This window comes from Olea europaea, chromosome 18 (assembly GCF_002742605.1).
Source record: "Olea europaea var. sylvestris chromosome 18, O_europaea_v1, whole genome shotgun sequence".
Taxonomy (NCBI): Eukaryota; Viridiplantae; Streptophyta; class Magnoliopsida; order Lamiales; family Oleaceae; genus Olea; species Olea europaea.
This window is the reverse complement of record NC_036254.1, coordinates 6977027-6998235: the sequence shown is the minus strand read 5'-3', so window position 1 is coordinate 6998235 and position 21209 is coordinate 6977027. Positions and strand designations below refer to the sequence as shown.

The 21209-nt window shown below is 35.9% G+C and overlaps 1 protein-coding gene across 2 annotated transcripts; it reads left to right on the top strand.

The window, feature by feature from the left end:
• The first annotated feature begins 1416 nt into the window (after positions 1 to 1416).
• Positions 1417 to 5920, top strand: LOC111367324. 2 transcript variants are annotated; one of them, XM_022988136.1, is made up of 5 exons: positions 1417 to 1519; positions 1594 to 1647; positions 3720 to 3780; positions 4774 to 4863; positions 5402 to 5517. In XM_022988136.1, exons 1-4 carry the CDS (start codon positions 1443 to 1445, stop codon positions 4828 to 4830), a joined length of 249 nt encoding a protein of 82 aa, XP_022843904.1. In that variant the 5' UTR covers positions 1417 to 1442; the 3' UTR covers positions 4831 to 4863; positions 5402 to 5517. The 2 variants fall into 2 exon arrangements, with proteins under 2 accessions (XP_022843904.1, XP_022843903.1); XM_022988135.1 differs by lacking the exon at positions 4774 to 4863 and having other exon boundaries at positions 5402 to 5920.
• Positions 5921 to 21209: the final 15289 nt, after the last annotated feature.

The following is a 21209-nucleotide window of genomic DNA, read 5'->3' as shown; positions in this document are numbered from 1 at the left end:
CCATCCAGTAAGTGTCACTTCAAGTTATTTTTACGTGCGAACCTGAGTTTGTTATTTAAATGTTTGTGTATGTGGATATTCTCTTTCAATTTACAACTACATGAGTTATTTTTGAACTACAAGTATAGCCTCTTGAATCAAAGTTGCTAAAGAAAAGCATTTTGCAAAATTCAATTTACAACTTATTTGCAATATCAGATAAAATAAATATCTTCATCTACATTAAACAAAAAATACAATAAATAATTAAAAATAAATTATCGTTGACATATATACAATCACAACATTCACTATACTTATTTATAAGAATAAAAATAAATTATCGTGACATAAAATATACAGTCGACCAAAAGATGAGAATCAAACAAACATTTCTTATTTCCAAATACTTTTTGTACAATCTATAAATTTTACGCTAATAAAATCAAAATAAATACAAAATTTGTGCAACGCACGAGACGCAGACTAGTATAAGAAAGAATTCAAATACATATTATGTACAGAGAACTATACACCTTGATGTCATTTTTAGTCCACTTAAACTGCACTAATATGATCATTTCCATGCTGTTGTTGAAGGTAAAATGGTCAATTGCACTACTTCAATCACATTTTCTTCGAACTCTCTTTACAGGTAGAAGTAAAATGCTTGTTTTCCTTTCTCATTTTTTTCCATAATTGATTTCAGTCTCAAAATAAAAAAAACAAAATTCACTCGTCTTTGACATGCAAGAAAATATTTATTTTCAAGAAATCTTCATGTGTGTTGGTATTATATTCTACTTTTAATGCGTTGAAATGAAAAATAAGCTTGAATGCAAATAATAGAATGAGGGACGTATGTTGACAATTTTACCCTTGTAGGTCAACTTAATAAATCGCCATCGACTTACCTTGTTTGGTAGGGATAAAAATCAGATTTTTAATAGATTTTGATAAAAGTTAATGAAATGTGTGGTTGAAAAAGTTGTGAATTTAAATATATGGTTAAAATTAGTTATTGATTTTGACTTAAATAAAATTTTTGATTTTAATGCATATCAAACGAGGGCTAAAAGAAAATAGGCACGAGGGACTAATGTGTAACTAAAATCCGAATTTGGAAACCGTGCTGTCTCTTAGCACAAATGAACATAAATTCAATAGGTTGGAGTTGGAGATTAATGATGCAATTTTCCCGAGTCAATAGTTCCAATGGTCATTGAATTTAGGTTCATATCTTTGATTGGTAAAATGTCTAATTTTGGCCACTGAATTTAGTTCTATTTTCGATTGCTTATTGAAGTTTAAAATATCGAGTTTTAATTACTTAACTTTGAAAAGTAGTGTACATTACTCGTTGTAAAATCGGTATATTTCAAAATGGCTTAATGGGCCGAATCGGCCCACTTCACAAATCAAAATGGAACTCGGACTTTCATTTTTGCAAGCTTCGGAAAAAAATGCAGAGCAGCACCGCAAATTCCTCCGCTGCCGCACCTTCAAAACGCCTCCTTTTCGACCGCCGCTACGGTTGGGTGTAAGTGTCTTCTCTGTAAGTCGATATTTGTATGTATATGTTATATTTATAATTTTGTTTATTTTATTTTGTAGGTTGGATGAATGGAAAGACCCATCAGAAGAAGCCTTAACTGGTGGCCGTGGAATGTAATTGTTCTTTATTTTTTTATTTTTTATTTTTTTAACAAAGATCGAATTTCACTATATTTTCTATATGAATTTTACTGATTATGTTTGCGAAGCCAGCATGCTTGGATGTGCTTAAAATTTTCGTTCTTGAAATTAAGTTAGACCTACTTTTCACAGAAGTAATTATTTTATTTTATTTATTATTATTATTTTTTTGGGTGAATTTACATATGGTGAAGTGTTGATTTTATGACAAAACGGTAAATTGTATTTATTATTGTCTAAACACTTGTATTATGAGATACATACACTTACACTGTTCACTTAATTAAGCTCTCACCAAAGAATACTTTACTGCTCTGCACTTCACTAAAGCACCTGTGTGATTATATCTCTTTCATTCATCTTACAAGAAGCAATAATGTCATGTTCATAAGTGCTATAGTCGGCAGGGTGGACCCGATACAGTGGGGGGCAGATAGAATTATGTAAAAATTATGGGTTAAAAACTTAAAATTATGGACTAATAATTATGTGGCCGACTTTGCAAATGTAAAAAATTAAGGGCCCAGTGATAGGCACGCCCCTGATAGTCGGTGGATCAACATACTTATTCATTTCTGAGATATCTAGCATGGAAGTATAAAATAGTAGCTAGAAAAATCCAGCTTGGTTGTAGAGAAACAAAAATATGAAGCATTCTAAGTGATTCTTGGTTTGTGGGCAATTTTGTGATAGTCTAGAAATGGGGAAGTATAATAAAGAGAAGGGAAGAGAACAACCTGGAGGCAAAGTCGGTGATTATCTCTTTCATTCATCTTACAAGAAGCAATAATGGCATGTTTACAAGTGCTATAGTCGACAGGAGAGGACCCAGGAACATGATTAAGTAGGGGCGAGACAGAATTATGTAAAAATTATGGGTTAAAAACTTAAAATTATGGACTAAAAATTATGTGGGCTACTTCGTAAATGTCAAAAATTAAGGGCCCAGTGATAGGTACGCCCCTGATAGTCGGTGGATCAACATACTTATTCATTTCTGGAGATATCTAGTATGGAAGTATAAAAGAGTAGCTAGCAAAATCCAGCTTGGTTGTAGAGAAACAAAAATATGAAGCATTCTAAGTGCTTCTTGGTATGTGGGCAATTTTGTAATAGTCTAGAAATGGGGAAGTATAATAAAGAGAAGGGAAGAGAACAATCCAGAGGCAAAGTCGGTGATTATTTTCAATTCTCCCCTTCAGCATCGACTCTTAGGTTTAATCCATTTCTTTTAGTCATTCTGAGTGTCCTAAACACTGTGAATTTAGAAATGTTACGTTGTTTAGTCGAAATTTCCACTTATTTTTCATTGTTGATATGCTTCATCATGATCTCTACTTTTAAAACAACCTACAATGTCTTCGTCAAGAGCAGTGGCAGAGACATAGATCAACCATTTTCATAGTAGAGAAACCAGTGTAACATGCAAGAATTATACTCGTCAAATACACTCACTTCATTATAAAGAGAGTGTTTGAAGAGGAGATTGAGATGAAGCATAGAAACATACAAGAACAGTAGCACACGTCTTGACCAAAGAACTTCCTAATTTATAGAGTTTCGAACACGATTAGGAATGACTAGAAGAGAATGGTTAAACTAAATAATTGATGCTGAAGGAGAATTGAAGATCATCACATAACACCAATTGAAGGTTCAAGACTTTTATGGCTTTCTTCCTTCCATTTTTCTCCTCTCTCTTTCCTTTATATATTTTTTCTCATTTCTAGACCTTTCACTTTTACCGACATGTTTTTTGTCTCACCACTACCTAACTGGATGAATATGGAGAGGGATGAACTGCTGACTTTAACTCCTTCAAATAGGAGATTGATGCTTGTATTTGGAGAATGAGAAAGATCGTGAGTGAGTTACAAAGCTGTCTAACTGAAATTGCTTGTCTGTATATGCCGTAAAAAGAAATTGTACAAGAGTTTTTTAATATAACATAAATTCTTTTGGACTAAACTCTACAATAAGAAAGTTTATTTTGCGTTTTTATTTTTCTTACAACTCTCTGACCTATCAAATTTGTTGTTTTTAAGGTTCTGCATCTTGCCTATAGCAAAAGGATTGCTGAAGACAGTTATAGCGGCATCACAATCGGTACAAGCAATTTGTTATGATTTAACTGTGTAATTTACTAAGCCTCTGTTTTGAAACATACTAGTTATAATTGATATATAAATTTTGTTGTGGTTGAACATGCAGCAGCCACCTATTTTTGCCCTTGAAAGGAGGGCAGACATTGGTGTCCGCAAGTGCCTTCAATTGTTAAACTTGGTTTCACATTTTTATTTAACGAAATTTTACTACAGTAATTACCAAAATGCCCCACATACATCATATTTGTGATGTAAATTGACCTACATGGGTAAGGGGCAAAAATGGTCTTCTGGAAAGGGAAAAACTGGGCAACCAACGGCAGTGCATGTTTTTGTCCGTTTGAAATGAAGAAAGGGTGAGGTAGCATTTATAAATCATTTCCAGACAGAGGTTAAATTAAAAAAGTTTTACTTTTTCGCTTTTTCTCAATCTTATGATACTGTGAATTTTAAATTCAATGGAATTTGTATATTGTCCTATCAATTTCTTTCCATCCTCTACAACACAGCTTGTTATTGTATGTAATTTTGGACATAGCTCTTAATGTGTGTATATGACACGGCACACTTACACTCTTCTTCTATCTTAAAAGAAGCTCCTACTATTCTAGTGAACTCAAGAAGCTGCAATTTGGGCTTGGCGATCCGAAGCTCAAATTTGTAATTAGGAATAATATATTGTATGTGGTGCCACAATCCTTATAAATTTATATAATGAACTTACTTCTGTAAATGTATGTTATAACCTCTGTGCATATAATAATGCAATACATATATTGTGAATTCCCTATTATAATTAATAGTATAATAGACTTCTTTCAAAAGGTAATAATCATCGAGCATAAATTTGGGACATAGAATAGAGTTGGTGTTTTAGAATTTTATTAACAGAAATTATTAATTTATAAAATTTTAATTATAAGAGTTTCAATTTATTCTCTATGCAAAACAGCATAAGCTATTCAAGTGTCTTATACTCTTGTTTGATTATAAGGTGTATAGCATAGGTATCCATTCATTTAGAGGAGTCAGAGTGCATAAATTTGGTTAGACAAGAAACTGAAAGTGGAAAGAGTTCAAAAAGGTACTGGAAATGAAATTATCTGATTATTTAAATTTTTTTTAAAGTAATTTTTTTCTCTTTAAGTAGACCTTGGGCAAAAATGTGGAGAAGTTGATAGCTAAGTTACTGGGTAGGCTGGATCTCATGCTTTCCAGTATGAAAATGTAAGTGTAGATGTAGGATCTAATAAGCTAATTCCAGTTGGTGAGTTATGAGAAAAAATTGAGTGATCCAAGATCGATACTTTACCTTAGCTATTATAGGGAGGACCCTTCACTGAATAGAGGGAAGACGTGGATTAGAGGGGTCATTTTAATGTCAACATGAGTCGGTCAAAGTGGGTTTATCCAATTTAACTTTTCTTTAAAGAATAGAACAACCAAAAAATAATATTACGTCAAATGTGAAGAACTCAAACTTGAGTCTACTGGAACAATTGGCACGATATTACTGTACCTGTTTTTCCTGCCATCCATTTTGGGTCATGAAAGTGTGTGTCGTTTGGAATTTTGCTTTTTCCTGAAAATTTTCTCCGACATGTTCATCTGCTCCTTTACAGATCAATGCTGCTGCAAGCTCCACCTTGAAAGGCCAGAATCTCCCTCCCGAAGATATGCTAGCAAATCTCAATCATCAAGTGCACAAAGTGGCATCTTCAATAAAGAAACCGCAACTGGATTTGATGCCGCTCAAAAGAAACTTCATATGGAAGTCGGCTTCTTGCTCATCACATCTTCATGAGAACAATAACGATTCATGTAATAGCTGATGTTTAGAGACGAGGAGTTCTTCTATCTGTCTCTTGATACAAAAAGCTTGAGGCTAGTCTTGGTCTGGGTTGTGTCTGGCTCGATCCAAGTGTGCACCATTGGGTTGACTGTTCAGGTCCACCCGTAAAGGCTGGTCTGGCTTGGTCCAAGTGAGCACCATGTGTTTTACATTCTAGATTCTTTATACCTCTCTGCTTTTTCAACTGAAATGTAATTTGGATAATTTGAATTGTAGAGTTTTGAAATTTGTAACTTACTAAATACAATCATCCTTAACTAAGAAAATATGGTAAATTTAATTTTCTAAATTTGGAGAGTTAAACTCATTTTTTATTTTAGAAAGTTAAAATAAAAAGTTTATTGGAGCTTATATTTAAACATTGATTCTTAAAATAGAGAATATTTTGTGTTTAGAGAGTTTTTAATGAGGCTCTAAATTGGAGTTAATTGTCTCAACGCTCACTGAACTTTGGGTAACGTCAAGGCTTACTCACTGAACTTTGACTTGCATCTGATCACTTACCGAACTTTACGATATTGCACGCCATTCCTTACCCCGTTAATTCCCTCACTAATTGTTGCACAGGTGGAAGACGGAATTGACATGTGGCCGTGAAATGCCACCATTGATTAAAAAAAAAAAAAAACGAATTAAAACATGATTTACTCTTATTGCCATGGCCAATATCAATTAACTCCCTTTTTATGAAGAACCTTAACCCGACAACATCTTCACTGTGGCCAACCGCATACCCCACCGACGCTAGAATCCAAGACGCATAGAGTTTGATTATCAAAGATTAGCAAATGAAGGAATCACATGACCGTAAATGCGAATATTCTCTTGTCTGTGTTTCAATTTATGGTTTATTTTATTTTTGTGGACGATCAATAGACTGGTCGGAGTTATGTGTGGAAAAGGCATTATAAAAGAATACATATGCTACAAGTTTACCATCAGATCCCGCATTGATAGGGATGTGCAAAAACACCTTGTTATCTCTAAGAAAATACAGGTATTATATTATTTTCGAAAATCGCTAATTTCCTTTGAAATTAACTCATGTTTTCCACATTCCCCCTCAAGGATTAGAGTTTGATGTATCTTATAATGATTTATTGTCAATGACATATTTGGGTGGTCATTGTTTCTGAACAATGTTGTGAGCAGTCTTTACATTTTCTTGATTTATTCAAGGTATTGTTATATTATGTTGTGGCTTGCGAAGTTGGATGGTCAAAATAGATATCACCTTCTTCTGCTGAAATAAATGTATTCTTTTATAATGATACCCACAGTTATTAATTGAAAGCTTTTTTAACAGATGCGGAGGATGACTCCGACTTCAATGATTCCGATAATGCTATATCATCTAGGGAAGACAATCTGAAATTCGACAAGAATGTAACAGAAGGAATTGAGTTAGGATGTGATGGGGGTGCAACTGAACAAGATGAAGATGATTATGCATGAACGAAACACGATGAAGATCAGGAGGCTGATGATTTGGAATGTCCATCATCTGAAGAACTGTTGTCAGCTATCTCATCTGATGATGAGGTCGGGTATCGATTTCCGGAGTTCAGTCCAGAAATGGATATGTGGGATCCACACTTTCAGATTGGGCAGTTGTTTAGTTCTGTTAAAGAATTTAGGAAGGATATTCGAACGTACGGTGCAGTAAATGGATACAATGTGAAGTGTAAGGCAAATGACGAAAGAAGAGTTCAAGGCATATGTAAAACAGAGTGTAAATGGAGAATATGGGCTTTGAAGATAAATAATTTAGATACGATGCAAGTGAAGTCATATACGCCTGAACATACATGTAGTCGGGACCAATATAATCGTCACCGCACTTACATGTTCATAGTCCATCGATATTTCGAGCAGTTTAAGGCAGATCCGTAGTGGAAAACGAAAAGTATGCAAGTGACTGTAAAGGAGGACTTGAATATAAATATTACTAGAAATGTCGCTTGGAAAGCAAGAAGGTATGCAAAGCAGATGATAAATGGGACTATTGAACAATAATTTGTCGAATTGAGGTCCTACAGAGCGGAGGTGTTGAGATCCAACCCAGGGTCAATGGTGATGATAGCACTTAATGGTCAAGTATTTCAAGGTGTCTATATTTGTTTTAGTGCTTGCAAGAGGGGGTTCCAACTGGGGTGTAGAAAAATAATTGGAGTAGACGGGTATCACCTTCGTGGTGTTTAGGAGGGGGGTATACTGCTCACTGCAATTGACCTAGATGCGAATGGCTGCATCTACCCGATTGCTTATGTTATTGTGGAGAAAGAGAACGTGATTGCATGGAGATGGTTTATGAGATATCTGGCTGAGGATATCCTTATGGGAAACGGTATTGATTGGACTGTGATGACGGATAGACAGAAGGGCTTAAGTAATGTCATTGATGAGTTGTTTCTGGCCATTGAGCATAGGTTTTGTGTGAGACATATGTAAACCAACTCTTTCAGTGCGGGGTTCAAGGGAAGGAGTCTGAAGGATTTTCTTTGGCGGGCTGCTAAATCAACCACAGTTGCTGACTACAGAAAGTGGATACAACAAATTCAGCAACTAAGTGAAGATGCCTACAAATGGCTGATGGAAAGGCATCCGGCCGAATGGAGTAAATCTCATTTCAGGACACATTCGCGAAGTGATTTTTGTTGAATAACTTGTGTGAAGTTTTCAATAAGTTGTTGATTGACGATAGAGAGAAGTTCATCTTAACGATGCTCACGGATATGCAATTGGGATTTATGAAAAAGATTGAGAAGCGTCGTACTATGATGAGGAGTTTCAAAGGTCGATTGTGTCTAAGGATTAAAAAAAGACTAGCCAAGATCACGGACATGTCAGCTGAATGCACCTTACACTTTTCAGAGGGGCCTAGATGGCAAGTGGATTGTAGAACTGGGACATATGTTGTTGATTTGGAAGAACCGACTTGTGCATGTAGGAGGTGGGACTTGACGGGGATTCCATGTAGTCATGCTGCTGCCATTATACGAGAGTACAAAAATAAACCTGAGGGCTATGTTGACAACTATTATACAGTTGACACATATTTGATGTGCTATGATCAGATTATGAATCCGATTAATGGGAAAAAATTGTTGCCCCAGTTGGACACTCTTCCCATCATGGCACGTTCGTGGACTGTTCCACAGCGGGGAAGAAAGCAACAAAAATGAAGGAGGCAAGCAGAGGAAGATGTAATAGAACACTCGCAGGGAAAATCTTTTGTTAGGAGAAAAGGAAGAGTTGCAATGACATGCTCATTATGTGGACTACAAGGTCATAACAAAAGATATCACAGCAGGCCAGATGCTCCTTCCCTGGTGAGTACTTATTAAAATTCTCATTTGATAGTTGTTTTTAACATAATCTGTGACGAAGTACTCAAATGTTAATTTGTAAGACTGGGTTGCGGCTCCTTTGGAGCCAGTAGAGCGTCGAAGGTCTCTTGATGTGGACAATAGGAGATATGTTAAGTGCTTTCGCTCTCAATTTGTTTTACACTTGTGTTTCCAATAACTTATATTTCTTTCAATTTTTAGGGAAAACTTACGCCGAATAGAGGTGCTGGTTCAGGGTCCAACCAAGCACAGAGAGAACAACAAACTTTCCATTTCATGCCTACTCCTGGGGTCGGGATGCAATCCGAAACTACATGTACAAATCATGAGCTATCAATTTCAATGCCTAAGGAAAGTTTGTTGGTGATTGAGCAAATTGAACTCCATGATACGGAGGATGAACTTACCCGAACAAATGCGTCAAGTCGTAGAGTACCAAGGGCTGATTGGAGTAGACGTAAATAGACATCATGAAGGGAAGGAAGACTGTAGCGCCAGACAATTTGGTTTTTTGTTGAAGTTGTTTGTTTGCTGGAGGAGAAAAATTGATTTTTTTTTTTTTTGGTTTTTTGATGATGTGGTTAACAGATATATGTAGCAAGCAGAATGCTTCGTGCTGGTTTTTTTGTTCTTGATGATGTAACTAGCAGATATATGTACCTAAATGTAATGGAGGCACAATGTGGTAGATGTAGATGGATGGTGTCTAAGAAGGTTTTTTCTGCCTTCTGTATTTAACTCCAAAATATCAAATGGTAGGATGTTTTGTTTTGTTTAAAGATAGGATGTTGTTTTTTGTTTTATTTTTACACTAATATAATTGTACTCTTTTCTCGGGTCTTCAAATTTTTATGTTATGTGCACTTAACAATGTTCACGAATTTCAGAAATCAAGGCTTTGATCATCATTCACATCACAACAGTTTCTTTTCACTCATCTCTTTCTAAATGATATCAGGTTCATTTTTAAGATCAAGATGCCGCCAGAAGTTCGGGTTCAGTTGATAATAATTATGAAGCAGTTGACCATTATACAATAAAAATGGGTGCATCTTCCTGTAAGGGATTTGCCTTTTCCTGTTAATATTGAGAAGCCTAATCTATTTCAGTGGCAGAATTACTTGCATTGAAAAAGCAAAACACTTACCAAATTTGCTAAACATGAAACTAAAAAACATTTGATAATATAACACCTTACTTGCGAAATTTGCTCAACATTAAACTAAAAAACATTTAGTACAAACATCCAGGAGTTAAAATCATTACAGGGACATTCAACTGGATGTGGTAATAACATAACACCCAATTGGAATTAAAGTCTACTAAACATTATATCACTACAACATTATAACTACTGATTCTCATCAAGCACGTGAGTACAATACATGGGACGATTCACTTCATTTTTGCTCCCCATTCTCTTCGGCCTCTTTTTTCCCCTTGCGCATGGTTATGTTGAGGCTTATGTCGATGTATTTTTGTTTGGTAATTCCAGCGCAATGTTCCAACATACTTGACAACTCAACAACTGGAGTTGTCGAATTACATTTTCCCATGCAAATACATCTTGATCCAAGATCGTCTTTCACACCACTGGATTGTCCTTCGTCTTGTAATAATATCTAGACGTCGGGGGAAACTTTACTCCACATGAAAAATCCGCAATCTCGACTGCAACATATGAATAACTTTCCTATGTTTTTGTTCTTTTTTTCAACTTCCAACCACCTCAGAAAGCCTAAACAACAATTTTGGCATCGTTGCTTTTTTGGACAATCCCACAATTGGTGGCTCGGATGTCTACAACTGTGGCAAATTTCCTTGTTCTCGCATACACAAGAAATAATGTGGTAAATGATATACATAATAATATGCAAAACTTCAATTGTTATGAAAAGATTCCAACCACCTCAAAAAACGTCCCATTACAGCTTCTTATGGAAACTAAATGCAAAACTACACTTGTGGAAATTAAAACCTCACAATGTGTTTGCACAAACCATCTACATCAAATTTTGCTTCCAAAGTACACCGCATTTTTTCGATTCTCGTTCTGGGAAAATTATATGTACACAAATTACATCTCAAATTTAGCTATATACATATTTTTTCATAACATTATACAGACCCATAAGCAACAATTTTTACTCCAAAACGTTTAGCGCAGCTTTACCCTCCTAGTAGATTCGGAGTTCAGATCCCCAGAATCCTAGAACTTAGCTAATATATGTAAAAGAGTCTCTTTGTTACCGTTAAATACACAATGAGCAACTGAATATGTTATTGGGTTCCAATAGTACTAACCGAATTACCTCGATTCCTTATATCCATGCTGTCGGTTTCTGGGGATCGTTATTCACGAATCCAAGCTTAATTGGGACGGTTTGGTCGTTGAGAAGTGTTGGATTATTAATTTACAGGTCGCTGTTGTTCACAACTTTGGACTTGGGATTTGATTTGAATTGCTGGATTTAGGGTTTAGGGTTACAATTTGGGGAGAGGAATGAATGAATGACTGGAACCGCAAAATAAATGGGGAGATTTCAATTTCCTTTTTTGTTTTATTTTTAATCCATGGTGGCATTTAACGGCCACATGTCAGTTCCATTGTCCACCCGTGCAGCAGTTAGTGAGGAAATTAACGAGGTGAGGAATGGAGTGCAACGTCGTAAAGTTCGGTGAGTGATCGGGTGCAAGTCAAAGTTCAGTAAGTGAAACGCGACGTTACCCAAAGTTCAGCGAGCGTTGAAACAATTAACTCCCCTAAATTGAGTTACTAAACTTTAATTTATTACAAGGGAGTTGCTATTTATATTCATTATTGTTATATATCTATCCCTTTCAATATCTATCATTTTTAAAACTTTTAAATAACTATATGATGTCTATCTTGGGATGCCTCTCATTTCCCATTGGGGTTGGAAAATGTATGTTTTCTCTCCTCTCCTGACATGAAGCTTGTTTTCTTTGGGAAGGTGGAAAATTAAGTAATGCATACTACTTTGACATATTATGCTTGTGCTCATTTGCTGATCATAGTGAATATGTCTTATATTCCTGTGATTCATGGACCCGTCAAGCACCAGGTTCACAGATAGTAACTCTTTAACTTTTTATCTCGAAATAACAGAGTTCAGCTTCTACACATTCGGGAGTCATATGACAGTAGGAGAAGGTGCATTCTTCTGTTACTACTTTGCATGAGCGATGACTTGGTCATATGACATGAATCTGCCTTTAACCAATTGTTATGGTGGTCTTGAGAGGCCTTTAATTGCTCAGATACACGACTTTATAGTGAGGAGCCCAGATCATCTTTCTGTAGTCGTCAAAAATAGACCAACAGGAAGTGTCATATAAATATCATCCTTAAGGTTGCCATGTAAGAAATCATTGTTGGAAAAATTAGTGAATTGGCTCACTTTGACAAAATTTTCGGTGGGACCCGTTGGTCCAATTTGGAAGATCAAAGTTGATCATTGTTCTCCTCCGTGAAAGCATCGAAACCATACATTTATTTGTCAAAATTGGTGAATGGATGAATGAGAAATTGAAACTCAAAGATGACCATTGGAAGATGGTTTATGTGAGAAAATGAGTCTAGTCCCACATAGGAGAATAAAGAAAGTATTAACCACTTTATATAGGATTGCACATTAGAATGGTGTAATCATGTGTAGCATAGAGGCTCTCTCCGCGTGCGCGAGTGGGGGTGCAAATCACGGACCGAAATTGCCTTCAGATCTTGAACTTGTGTGTGGGCGCGACCTGCGTATACGAATGTCAGACTGAATGGAGAAAAAAAATTGGCCCGTTTGAAGTGTCCACGTTTTACAATTTTTTGCTTTCTTCAACTGACCTTTGAGTTTCTTGAAACTGCCAAAACTCCCAGAAACTGAAACAACTCCATTATTTATTGTTATGGAGTTAATAGGCAGGTTTAAACTTATATAAATTGCCATTTTCCAGCCGTTCCAATAGATACAAAAACCACATGAAAATAGGAGAAAAACATTCTGAATATTTTCTTCCTTTCTGCATCTCGGTCTCTGTCCAGTATAATTTTGTGGTGATCTTGTTCGAACACAAATTCAATTCGCCGGAGTAGTTTTTGTGGTGCTCAGATTCTACTGATTTTGCCGTTGTATCCTGGGAAACAGACGCTCGGACTAGACCTCAAGCACTTACAGTGAGGGAGCGAATCTATTTTAAGAAAATTGTGTTTACATAGGTCTCGGGTTAAAAGTTTATTTCCAAATTTATATGCTTCCAGTTTAAATATCCGTGCTTTAATTATTTGTAGAATTATAAGCCTTCTAGATTTATGTTAGCATGCTTTCAGATTTTATTTAGTTTTCTGAAATTTATACTTCTTTTATGTTTCTGCAAATTATATAATTTACCATTCTTATTCAAGTAGTTTAATTTGTTTTAATCAGATAATATTTTGTATATACGAATCGGGATATGAAATCGTGTTTGTGAAAAATCAAGTTCTGTGTTATTTAAATTATTTTATGAAAACAAACAGTTTGTCCAAAATCTGTGTTGTTTAAGTTATCATAAAATGTGAAAATTCTATTGTTAAGTCACTGTCATATATGATGAGCTAACTAGCATATACAGTAAATTGACAAATAAGATGAGTTGCACTGCCAAATACGATAAGCAATTGCCAAATACGGTAAGTGAGAATCCGGTATCTAAAACACAAATACGGTATATGAGAAATCGATTCCACTTCATACACTACCGATTAAATTTACTAACAATCATTCTTGGCATCCATTTGCTTCAAAGACCATCCTCTAGAGGTAGCTATAGCCAGTACAGTTCGAATCATTGTCATTTTGGCAACATGAGCAAAGGTCTCATGATTTACACCATATTCTCGACGATTCCCAGGAGCCACCAACTGAGCTTTATAGTGCTCTAGTGATCCATCAGAGCGGAATTTAACAGAATAGACCCATTTAGACCCAATAGGTTTGATGTCAGGAGGATAGGGAACAACCTCGTGTCTGATTCTTTTGAAGAGCTTGAAGTTCTTGTATAGATTTCTTTTAACATGGTTGGGTAATTGTCTGAAAATAAGTAGGAACCGTGATATGAAATAAAGTTGTAGAGTAACCACACCAATCTGGAGCGCAAGTAATACAAGTGGATTACCTAAGAGCAATAGAGTTTGGAGTAAGATTAGGGTTGGAAAGGGGCGATGAGGTTGGGGGGTCAAGAGTCATCCTCAAAGGTAATGAGTGACGCTAAATCAGTAGAGCTTACAATATTTTGCTAGAAGTAATACCAATTGTGAAAGAAAATCACATTTTGAGATATAAAAAAATGATTAGCAATACCATTATAACAATCAAAATCATTTTGAGCAATACAGTAATCCATAAAAGCACATTATACAGATTGAGCAACAGGTTTTTGACATTTAGATGAACAAAGAAAACACACACAAAAGTATGTAACATGTCATAACTAGGATGTGTATTGTACAAACACAAATGAGGCATGTTAAAGTCCAAATGTTGAGTGGGAAGTTGATTAATTAGGTGTATGGTTGTGGAGAGAGTTTCAATCCAAAATATATTCGGAATTGAAGATTCCAAAGCAACACTCGAACAACATCCAGTAAGTGATGATTCTTTTTTTCGATTATCCTATTTTGTTGATGAGTATATGGACAAGAGCGTTTGTAACAACCTAAATTTATTGCATTAATAAATATGAATCCCTACCAAATATTTATTGCCAAGAAACTGTAACTATAAGTATTTCTATGCCATGTTTGTAGTCAATTAATTCAAATATTTGTTCCTATAATTTAAATAAATGACTAATGGATGAATTTAACACTTGGTAACCATCGTCCGTTTTTCTTGAATTCAAAGCAGAATGGTAAACTTTGAATTGACACCAAATATTATAAATATAATAAAAAATCTGAAAGTGCTACATAAACATTTAAAGTAATGAAAATACTAATTAATTTACCAGAAAGTAGATAATTACGCTTTACCAAACATGTCCAAGATTTTAAATAGGATGCGAATATTAATACAATCTCCAACATATCACATCGTACCGTTATATCATATCTTTAAAACTAGTAAAAGCTAATATCACATCGTATCATTTGTACTAAATGGTCATATATATCATATTATTAGCATAATATTTATCAATATAAAATAAGAAAAATTAAATGTGACAAAACCACAAGTATTTCGTTATCCTATCTTGTAACTTTTACGATCGCGCTATAGGTACGGGAAACTTTATACAGAATTCCTACAGGTTTTTAAAAATGATTAAGTGGCAGCTAATTAAAAAACAAAACAAAAAAATGAAAAGAAAAAACCAAATACTCTGGAACAGGGAAGTCATCTTCGTCATTTTGCCCTACCTTCAAAGATAGTCCTTTCTGCCCAATACCATTCGTCGCACAAACCTAGCCAAAGTGAAATCGACTATGGTGCGAACCTCCACCTCAAGTCGGCGACGAAGCGGCGCAGCGAAGAACACCCAAAGTAATTTGTGAAATTCGCGACTGCCGCACTAACCCACCCAAAGTGAAATCGACCGTCGCGCTAACCTCCTTCTCCTCCGACGGAATATGCAACTAACATTCGGTAAGCATTCTGTTGGGCATATCTATATTTGCACAAACTAGTGCTCATTCGTAAGGCTGAAGAAGATAAATGAAGATCTGTGAAATGAAAATTTAAAACCTACTTGTAGTGTGGTGTGGAGCCTCCATTCAGTTAGACAAGAAATTGCTCGCTATTTACAATCTGGCAATCTTGGAAGGTTCAACCACGAGTCCGTCGCCCATGATTTGAGGGGGTGGCTGCATTCCACTAGTCACAAACTGTAGCCTGCAAATAGGGCAAGTCTAGCTTCTAACCACAGTTGATGATCACAGGATCTGGTTGCTTGGGTTAGAGTATTTTATGTATAATAGAGTATTTTGGTCACAAACTATAGCCTACAAATTAAATAGACTCCCAGGTTATTGAAGTCAACTTGATTAGCAAGCATTATCACTTGAGGGTTATTGATGTTCCAAAATAAAGGGGTGTGGATGGTATAGACAAATTTAACTGGAATTTCTTGCATCGAAAACTTTAGGTAGAACTTCCATGGATCATTAAGATTAGAGGATGATGGTGAAAGGTAGAACTTCCCCAGTCTCTTGTGCTTAAATCCATTGCATTTGTACCATCTAACACTCTGGACCTACAAATGATGTATAGTTCTATTCCTTTTATCAGCTTCTATACAGCGGTAAATGTGATTGTTACGAGATATTTGAACCCATGAGTTTGTGTTTATTATATTTTCAATCTTATGTATGTATAATTAATCATGTAACTACATCTTCGAGTCTACCTTTTTAACAAGTTTGTTTCATTTGCAGCAATCGACTATAATGAGATGAAGGAATTTTGGAGTCTATCACAGTTGCAGAAGCAACACACACTACGTCGGACAATGCCAATTAATACGTCGATGCCCTAGTTGTGACCATGGATATCGAAAATGTTTTCAGGTCAAATGGGATACTGCTAAACAACGGTCGATTGTTCTTTACCTGTAGTAACGAATGTGGGTACTTCTATTGGGTGAAAGATGAAGCTTTAGACGGGGAATCGAGTTCCATTAATGATGCTGTCAATGAGGCACCCGACAGGGAAGACGAAAACTTGCCAAGATTATTTAATGGGCTAGCCAAAATTAGCGAGAAACAAGGCGTCGACATTTTATTGCATATGACTTTTAGCAAGGGAAAAGGAATTGAGAAATGTGACGGGAAAGGAAAGAGCTCAATTTAAAGGGGTGATTTGAGTCATGTCTTCACTTGAAGCACTAGTATGATGTGAACTTCACTTTGTACAATGATATATTGGTTTTATGTATGTGTAATCTGCATTTCAATGTGGTTTGTAAGACAAAAATGGATGAGTAAGGATCATAGTTGTGAACACCATGATTGCAGCGTGGGTTAATGTATCCCTTTAGATTTCATCTCAAGAATGGAATTGTAGCTGACTACATGCGTAGTGGCCTGCATGTTTATAATACAAGAAAATGTAGCCCGTAAATGCATGTGGATATACCGTGCAAGATAAGAATGCTGTTGACTAGCACATGGTGCTGAAAAAACTCAGAATAAGCAGCAGAAAATGAGGTTTAAATAAACAAACGAAAAGGCAATTAAAGTATGTTGAAGATCTTTTGTCAATGGGGAGACTTCACTTACAATCTGCTGTTTTTTATCATCTAAATTGACACAGTTGTAGGATCAAATAACAATGAAATAATTCCAGCACCGAGAAAAAAATAACATTGCTGAAAAGTGCCAAAAACCGGAGCCAAATCCATCCATTCTGTAGCAAATGACATTGTATAGTCCAACAATGATGACAAAATTATCAGCAAAATGAGATGAATATTTTAAACCACAGTGAATTGATGAGAATTCGGCCACCTATTTTATAACACAGCCGATTGGATACTAAACGTGGTGGGACTTTACAATACAGTAACAAAATACCAACTTCCTATTTTACAACACAGTAGCAAATTAGCAAATTACATATAGCCTGACATCTTGATGAAATAGCAATCAATAGCAAACTTCATTTTCTTTGAACTAGCATCTTAACTTCTTCATAAACTACCAACTGCCAGCAAAATAAAGTAATCAAGTTAAAGATCCTTAGAACAAGGTGCTACAAACTTCGTCCAAAAGTGGCAGAAAATAATAAATCAGTTGTCTAGACAGGGGCGGACCCAAACCGTACGAATTGTGGGGTCAAAATATTTTTTTTTTCGAACAACATATTATGAACAAAAAGGAAAAATCGGTTGTTTGTTGTTCATGTTCGATATTTGCACTTTGGGAAGAAATCGGTGGATTATATGATATATTTATGGACTAAATAATGGATATAGACAATGTGATTGGATATAGATTTAGAATTTCAATTTTTTAGGACAAAAAATTAAGTTTTCAGCAAAAAAATAAAAAAATAAAAAAATTCCAGAAAACTGTGGGGTCATTTGTCCCCACATGACCCCATCTGGGTCTGCCCCTGTGTCTAGAGATCTTTTCCTAGGAATACTCATTTTAATGGGACAGACTGAAAAAGGGATGCCCATAATTGAAGCTAATTTTGAGTCCCTATATCAAGGCCCAATCGACCAACTTAGGCCAACAATGAAAAAGCATTTCCCACAACTAAAATTGAAACCCGAAGATTGCAGAGAACTCACATGGATTGAATCTGCACTATATTTTGACAATGGCTACAAAAGGATTTTGGGGGGGAAGAATGGGCCGGTGGATCTTGATTGAGCAGTGGATGGCGGACTGGTTTGTATTTGTGGGGGGAAGAATGTGCTGGTGAATCTTGATTGAGCAGTGGATGGCAGACTGGTTTGTATTTGTGGGGGGGAAGAATGTGCCGATGAATCTTGATTGAGCGGCGGGCGGTGGAGGGCAGGGGAAGATGGCTGGGTTCTACTCTTGGGGGGCGGGCTGGGTTGAGACAAATTAGTAGGAAAATGGCTGAGATTTTGCGGTTTCCATTTGACTTCTGATTCTCTTTTGCAATTTTTTTTGCTTAATTAAATATTATTTGTTGCTGCCACGTCGCAGATTTTAAAAATCTGTAGCTTTCCTGTGAAAATAATTATGTACCCACAGCTTTATTCAATGTTAAAATGAAAGAAATTGTGAAGTTATGATAGAGAAATAAGAGGATTGATGGAAGAAGTACAGGCTGGTCTTTACAAGGTGTTTACTTGCATTTTAAATTGAGGGTTGCTTGGTGTACAAGTCCAGTTTACACGACCCCTTTATCGACACCTCACGTGGAGGTAAGCGAGTTAATTTTTGGGCATTGTTTATTCGGGAGGGCTCACGCGTTTGTGAGTTCCTTGTAAATATTCTGTCAAGAATAAATCTGTGTATTCTTTTAAATTTTTTGACATGACAATTCATTGAATGAAGGAAAGAACCAAAGAAAAAAACAAAAAAAGAAATAGAAAAGAGGGAGGGAAATTCCATTTCTTCCAACCCACGTATAGCTCCCCAAAATTGCAGAACAGTGAAGTAGAAGCCCGAAGCGTGATCGTGCTCTAAGAACTCTAACATCTACCAGCGGAAATCGCAAAAATTGTGTTGTCTCATTTATCACTCGTAGCCTGGCCATTTAACTTCAACCACTGGTGTTGGAGAACCATGAAAACTTTCTTCCCTTGAATTCTTGAGCTCTAAAATCTCCATCCTGATGGTTTTGGCTAAACATATAGCTTACACCTCCGGTGTTTTCTTATTATAGCAAAATGTTCTTATTTATATAAGTTGGATTTTTTGCTCTCCTCATTTCTGTGTTTTATCCCAAGTATGTGAAAGTTGTTGGTTCTCAAATGAAGTATTTGTTGGAAAAATAATTAGTTGCAGCAGTGATCAGAACAATATAATGCAGAAATATAAAACTTATCGATCGAGTCTCGTGACAGCACGATGTCCTAAAGTGAAATTGCCCGTCAATAATTGCTGTGACCTCCGTGGACAATCACTCCCAGGATACAACGATCGTAAACCACTTATGCAGCAATCACGAATGGTTTTTCTAGAACTCTCAATTGTACTCCAGAATAGGTATAAAAACCCGAATATAAGAAATTCACAATATGAAAAGAGTGATTGATTCTATTTTCTTTTTGTGTGTCTTTTCCCAAAGCAAGATATGGGCTTATATAGGCAAGATGGTAGTAACAGTCTTCACCATGTTAATGCAGAATTTAATGACTGAGTAGTTGGTGTTTTAATGGCAGTTAGTGGGTTGTTACAAAAACAAACAGTCATAAAATACTGGCTAGTTTTACCAATTAAATAACCAAAAAAAAAAAATATTTATTTTAGTCAAGGAAGCCCAAAAGCCCAAGGCCCCAATCAAGACATTTTAATATTTGCGTGGGGAGTGATTCGAACCCCTGACGTCCCACACAAATGTCACATTTCCCACCACTTTGGCACTTTATCTAATTTGATTATTTCTTTCACATTTTATATTTATACCATAAATATATAACAATCCCCCACATGAAAGAAATAAGATAAATGAAAATATTACTCTGGAGTACGGTATAAATCATGCAGGTTTAGGTGTTTATCGACTTGAACCTTGGTTTTGTATATTCTATTGAGCTTACTAACTGTAGAGTGAACTATGTCTTGAACTCTACAATTATAGTTGCAAACTGAGACAATAGAACACACACATGATTTCTAGAACAGTCATTGAGTTCTCGCGGTTGTGTTCATTTCGGCCGTGAACTTTCCCAGTTTCTTTGAGTGCTCTAGAGAATTCGCCTCAATTCTCATAGGAAGCGGCCCCACTTCCACACTCAAATAGGTGCTACTATCAAGGGTGCACTGTATTTAAACACCCCACTGAATATCAGCTATAGTAAGCATTAAGAGCATTAGCTCATCCTCTAATCAATACAGTTGGTACTACGCATCATAGGGAGAGGTTTGGAATAAATCCAATGTAGTACCCCCACAGACCACTCCAATAACTTCGTTGTCCCATTGAACCTTGACCATGTGATCTCCAATTGTAAGGTTGGGTTTCCATTATAGGTGATCTAATACATAATAGGCTTTAGCCCCATCCCTCTCGATGTTTGTTGAATTAGCTCTCTAGCCAATCCTTTGGTTAATGGGTCAGCAATGTTATCACTTGACTTCACATAGTCAATAGCCATAATCCCATCCTTAAGCAGCTGACGCACAGTATTGTGCCTCCTACGAATATGTCTAGACTTTCCATTGTAGGATGAATTTTGAGCTCTTGAGATAGCTACTTGACTGTCACAATGTATTGAAATAGTTGGAAATGGTTTAGACCACAAAGGAACATCCATAAGAAAATTCCTTAACCATTCAGCCTCCTCACCTGCCTTATCTAAAGCTATGAACTCAGATTCCATAGTAGATCTAGCAATGCAAGTTTACTTAGTGGATTTCCAAGAGACAGCTCCGCCTGCTAATGTAAATACATATCCACTTGTAGATTTACTTTCATTGGTATCGGAAATCCAATTAGCATCACAATATCCCTCAAGTATAGCAGGGAATTTGGTATAATGTATTCCCCAGTCTAGAGTGTATCTCAAATACCTCAAGACTCGAATAAGAGCATC

Excerpts from the sequence above, each read along its gene's own strand:
- LOC111367324 (XM_022988135.1), top strand. The coding sequence starts at position 1,443 with ATGCAGAGCAGCACCGCAAATTCCTCCGCTGCCGCACCTTCAAAACGC. Across the intron at positions 1,648-3,719 it reads TTAACTGGTGGCCGTGGAAT|GTTCTGCATCTTGCCTATAG; the intron begins GTAATTGTTCTT and ends GTTGTTTTTAAG. Across the intron at positions 3,781-5,401 it reads TTATAGCGGCATCACAATCG|ATCAATGCTGCTGCAAGCTC; the intron begins GTACAAGCAATT and ends GCTCCTTTACAG.